At 43.7% G+C, this 6000-nt stretch overlaps 1 protein-coding gene across 4 annotated transcripts in view; it reads right to left on the reverse strand.

Annotated features, from left to right (window-relative positions):
- LOC129818118 (fibrinogen C domain-containing protein 1-like) overlaps positions 1-6000 on the reverse strand; it is a 315002-nt gene that overhangs the window by 212742 nt on the left and 96260 nt on the right. For 3 of the 4 annotated variants that reach the window (XM_055873713.1, XM_055873709.1, XM_055873710.1), the window contains one exon: positions 5880-5969. The exons of the other annotated variant lie outside the window; for it this stretch is intronic. Coding sequence is in view for 2 of the 3 variants with exons in the window: in XM_055873709.1 (XP_055729684.1) it covers positions 5880-5969 (90 nt within the window). In the remaining variant the exon portion in view is untranslated. The remainder of the gene's footprint in view (positions 1-5879; positions 5970-6000) is intronic. 4 annotated transcript variants of the gene reach the window in all.

A 6000-nucleotide genomic window follows, 5' to 3' on the forward strand; every position in this document is an offset into this window, starting at 1 on the left:
TGTGTTTATTCATAAAATCCCAGCACAGATGTGGACGTCATGGCTCTGTGTGTGTGTGTGTGTGTGTGTGTGTGTGTGTGTGTGTGTGTGTGTGTGTGTGTGTGTGTGTGTGTGTGTGTGTGTGTGTGTGTGTGTGTGTGTGTGTGTGTGTGTGTGTGTGTGTGTGTGTGTGTGTGTGTGTGTGTGTGTATGTGTCTGTGTCTGTCTGTGTGTGTTCACTCCCAGTGTATTTCTGCTGTGTTAGGAGTAGAAACACTTCTATACAGTAATTCTCAGTTTCATGAACACACATTCAGTCAGTGGTGGGCCGTCAGGGCCAGCAAGCATTCTCTGCTGGCCTAAACATCATCAGAATATCATTTTAATTATAATTTTAAATTATTCCCCAGAGTAAGAGTTATACTTTTCATTTCATAGCTTTCCTCTTGGTTGCACTGCTTCCAGCCCCAGGTTGAGATTTGGTGGGCTGGTCTTTATGTTGGATCTTTTATCCAATCATATTCAGCCATCATGTGTTGCCAGGGGTCTAAAATCTGCCCTCAGGCCTTCAGAATCAACAGTGCGGGCGCTTGTAGCTTAAAGTGAATGGAAATGAAAATTTAGTGTCAACCAATCAGCTTTAGAGTTGGCTATTGTACGCCTGCTGGCTGGCTCCAGTGTTACACAGGAGCCAGCTAGCAGGCGTAGTGCGTGCACGTCTTTTGATTGGATTACCAATATTGAGAGGCAGGTCCTATGGGCAGGTCTATACAGAACCTCAGAACTAGGAAACTGAATTTGATAAAAAAAATTATTTGCGTACTACTAAGCTGTTTTTTCAACCCACAATGGCGGAAGGAGGAGAAGATATCGATTTGGTCGAGGATATAATTATAACGCCATTCTCAAGACAAACTTTTCAAGAAAAGTTAGACATTGTAAGGTGAGGTCGCCCGACGCCGAGGCTATAAAGCCTGTCACAGGCGGGAAAGGGATTCGTTTGCCACTTTCAAAGTTCCAACTACGAGCGCTATCAATGGCTCACATGCTCCGAGAAGCACTGCAAACTGTAATGCTGGGAATGCCTATTATTTGCAAGTGGTCGATTTGGTGTTTGGAGCCACACTGGATTTGCAAACTTGAGTTGTCTAACCAAGGCAGCAACGAGACACCAAAGTACGGCTGGGCACTTACAAGCAATGGTGGTTTTGAAAACTTTTGGGGACACCCAAGTGGATCTACAGCTCAACAAACAAGCGCGCAGGGCAACAGAGCTGCACAATGAAAAGGTGAAGAAAAATAGGGAAATATTGAAAAGACTCATTGATTGTGTCATGTTTTTGGGTAAACACTGTTGAAATGTCAATTTGTCAATTTCAAGCTGACGCAACGCCTGCTTATACTGCGTTTCTGTCTAAATGTATAGTGTCTAGAGCCATGGCATCATAATGATGGTAATAAGAGGTGGATTCATTCGGGTGGGACTATGTAGGTTCCTCACTGAAGGCCCAGGCCTCAGGCCCACGGCACGCCATTGCATTCAGTACACATACAGCGCTGACATATGCACCCAAACTCATTGGGGAGGAACAAAGCCCAGAGGCGCATAACACAAACAATAGTTTGATTCTTGACAACAACAGAGTGGGAGTAGAGGAGGCTGCTGGTTAAGGAAGGAAAATGGTGGGGACAGAGGCGCCTGGAGAAAGAGAGAGCCGTTCTCCAGCTGCTACAGGATGACAGGACTTCTCTGTCTACATACGAACACACACACATACTGACGCCACATACTGTACACACACACACACACACACACACACACACGTGCCCAAGCTGTGTTGCGTTATGTGGTTGCATCACTTCTTTTTCCAAGCCCAGATGCAGTCAGTCAGGATGCAGCTCCGGGGCATCTTTTCACGAATCACAATTAGTTGTCTATTTTCTCTCAGTCGACATGCAGGCAAAGAACAATCAAATTTCATTCTGCATGTCAAGCAGCGTTTGTGTCTGTGGTGTGTGTGAGTACCGGTGTGCGTTTATACGTGCTTTATATGTCAATTACATAAGTATTCACACCCTTAAATCAATACTTAGTAGAAGCATCTTTGGCAGCGATTACCACTGTGTATCTTTCTGGGTAAGTCTCACAGAGTGAGTCCATGCAACATATTTTTTTATGTATTTATTATTTAATTTAACCAGGCAAGTCAGTTAAGAACACTTACTTATTTACAATGACGGCCTACACCGGCAAACCCGTACGACGCTGGGCCAATTGTGCGCTGCCCTATGGGACTCCCAATCACGGACAGTTGTAATACAGCCTGGAATCGAACTAGGGTGTCTGTAGTGATGCCTCTAGCACTGAGATGCAGTGCCTTAGACCACTACACCACTCAGGAGCCCTTATTATGTGAGTTGTTAAGCAAATTTTTACTCCATAACTTATTTAGGCTTGCCATAAAAAAGGTGTTGAATACTTATTGACAATACATTTTAGCTTTAACTTTTAATTAATAAGTAGAAATTTCAAAAAACACTATTCCACTTTGAAATTAGGCAGTGACAAAATCATCTCAATTTAATGAATTTTAAATTCAGGTTGTAACACAGCAAAATGTGGAAAAAGTAAAGGGGTGTGAATACTTTCTGGAGACACTGTATATGTATTGTGTATTTTTAGTTGAACCTTGGGTTGAATTTGAAACAATAGCTGTTAGCTATAGCTGAAACAATGACTTTGCAAATCTAGGCATAAATAGTCTAATTGATGATATATGACTTGTAAAGTATGGCTACCTTTATCTGTTCTGTCAAACCTACCCATTGTAATGACTTCAATAGAAACAGTGAGTGTACAAAACATTAGGACACCTGCTCTTTCCATGGCATAGACTGGCCAGGTGAATCCAGGTGAAAGCTATGATCCCTTATTGATGTTACTTGTTAAATCTACTTCAATCAGTGTGGATGAAGGGGAGGAGACAGGTTAAAGAAGGATTTTTAAGGCTTGATGCAAGTGAGACGTGGATTGTGTATGTGTGCCATTCAGAGGGTGAATGGGCGGCAAGACAACAGATTTAAGTGCCTTTTAACCTGGTATGGTAGTAGGTGTCAGGTGCGCCGGTTTGTATCAAGAACTGCAACACTGCTGGGTTTTTCACACTCAACAGTTTCCTGTGTGTATCAAGAATGGTCCACCACCCAAAGGACATCCAGCCAACCTGACACAACTGTGGGAAGCATTGGAGTCAAAGAGTTTTGTACTCTGTGTATTATTTAGTTATTGGGGGATCTTTCAAAAATCACAATAGCACATTGATAGTAGCCATTGACACATATCAAAGCTAAGCAGGGGCTTGGTTAAAACCCTGGATGGGAGACCAGCACATACAGGCAGAGTGAAAAGGGGGAGATGGATAGACAAGGAGATGGGGATCTGAGCTGATCTACGTTCTTTAATGTGTGGCACACAAGGGAAGGAACAAATGTAACACTCTTCACCCCCCCCCCCCCTTACACCTCTTACATGCAGTACTACATCCACTCAGAGAGACCCCCCACCCCCAAACACACACAATACAATTTCTGTCTGTATAATTCCATTGAGCCAAGCTAAACCACTCAAACCCTGTCTAAACAGTGCTTTTGTTAATGAGTCTCTCTATCTTTCAGTAGGAAGCCACTCTGTAATTACTGACTGGATTCAGACACGCTCTCTCTCTCTCTCTCCCTCTCAATTCAATGGGGCTCTTTCTCTCTCTGCCCCCCTCTCTCTCTCTCTCGCTCTCTCTCAATTCAATTATATTACATTCAATTCAAGGGCTTTATTGGCATGGGAAACATATGTTAACATTGTCAAAGCAAGTAAAATAGATAAAAAACAAAAGTGAAATAAAGAATAAAAATTAACAGTAAACATTACACTCACATAAGTTCCAAAAGAATAAAGACATTTCAAATGTCATATCATGTCTATATAAAGTGTTGTAGTGATGTGGGTGGTTCATCTCTCTGTAGGTGACGGCTTTGTTATGGAAGGTTTGGGAATCGCTCCCATTTAGGTGGTTGTAGAATTTAACGTCTCTTTTCTGGATTTTGATAATTATCGGGTATCGGCCTAATTCTGCTCTGCATGCATTATTTGGTGTTTACGTTGTACACAGAGGATATTTTTGCAGAATTCTGCATGCAGAGTTTCAATTTGGTGTTTGCCCAATTTGGTGAATTCTTGGTTGGTCAGCGTACCCCAGACCTCACAACCATAAAGGGCAATGGGTTCTATAACTGATTCAAGTATTTTCAGCCAGATCCTGTGTCTCTCTCTCTCTTTATGTCCACCCCCCCCCCCCCCCCCCCTTCCCCATGGGATGATAGAGGACACACACTGGGAGGTAGGACCACCACTGGGAGGTAGGACCACCACTGGGAGGTAGTACCACCACTGGGATACCACAGCAGCAGACACGTCCTAGGCTGATGGCTGGATGACGGTCTTCATCCGATCATTAGATAAGTAGAAAACCATTGGAGATACACAATGATTGATGGCACCTTAATTGGGGAGCATGGGCTCGTGTTAACGGCTGGAGCGGAATAGGTGGAATGGTATCGAATACATGGTTTTCATATGTTTGATGCCATTTCATTAACTCCATTCCAGCCATTATTATGAGCAATTCTCCCCTCAGCGGCCTCCTGTGATGCACGCACGCACATGCAGACACACGCACCCACATTCTATCTTGTTACATACAGAACCCACAGACCTCTACACATGCATATTCTGTACCATCCCACACGTACTCAGATCCTGTTACAATCATTTCCGTCTTTAAGTGCAAAGCAGCACAAGCTTAATCCACGGTTAATTTGGGTATTTCTTTAGAGTCAGGGTTTGCCATCTCTTCTGCTCTGCACTCAGATGTGACTTTTAATATCTGATAATCCCCTGAACATGATCGCCATGGTGATGGAGCCATTGACGGGGCAAGGAGGGCATTGTGAAGGAGCGCTAATCCTCCATGTAGATGAGCTCCTCAGTATTCATCCTGCTCTCCTCAGAGAGAAAAAGAAAGAGAGCGACAGGGATGGGGAGAGGGGGAGGTGGAGTGAAGGATGGATGGGGAATGAAACATGGGGAAAGAGGAAGCGAGACAGGCAAAGACAGAGAGAGCATACATATGCCATGAGATCCCTTGAGCTGTGCCGTGCTGTTCTGTACAGCTAATGACAGGGACATGCTTTAGTCATCCTCTCCTCTCATATCCTCTCCTCTCCACTCTCCTCCCCTCTCCTCTTTACTCCTCTCCTATCCTCTCATATCCTCTCCACTCCTCTCTTCTTCTCTCCTATCCTTCCTCTCCCCTCATATCCGCTCCTCTTCTCTTCTCCCCCTCCTCTCCTATCCTCTCCTCTTTATAAGGACACTTCAAATCTCCGTCTGTGACAATGGCTGAAATTAGAACTTGGTGAATCAATGTAATTGTGCCTGAGACCTGAAGACTCACCTTAGCTTTAGTTACATGATGAGCTATATTAAACTGGATGATTTACATCCAAACATAAATGTATTTCACCACAAATGGAAAATACCATATAATGAACCATTATTTTAAGAAGTAAGAGCTAACCTGTTAGAAATTATCATTATAATACATTATTTCATAGTGTGAATTGTATGGTAAAAGATTGCAGGTTGGGCATGTATATGTTTTGGTGTATGTGAGATATCAAGGTGTGTTCTAAGTGTGTGTGTGTGTGTGTGTGTGTGTGTGTGTGTGTGTGTGTGTGTGTGTGTGTGTGTGTGTGTGTGTGTGTGTGTGTGTGTGTGTGTGTGTGTGTGTGTGTGTGTGTGTGTGAGTCTGTGTGAGTCTGTGTGAGTCTGTGTGTGTTCTTACCTTGGTGGGTGATGGGGTCTCTCTGACTGTGTCTGAGTCTGACCAGCGGTGTTTAAGCTGGGAGGTGCTGGGTACACACTCACAGAACGTCTGCATGGAACAAACAAACAAACCATTGTTG

Source organism: Salvelinus fontinalis, chromosome 21 (assembly GCF_029448725.1).
Source record: "Salvelinus fontinalis isolate EN_2023a chromosome 21, ASM2944872v1, whole genome shotgun sequence".
NCBI lineage: Eukaryota > Metazoa > Chordata > Actinopteri > Salmoniformes > Salmonidae > Salvelinus > Salvelinus fontinalis.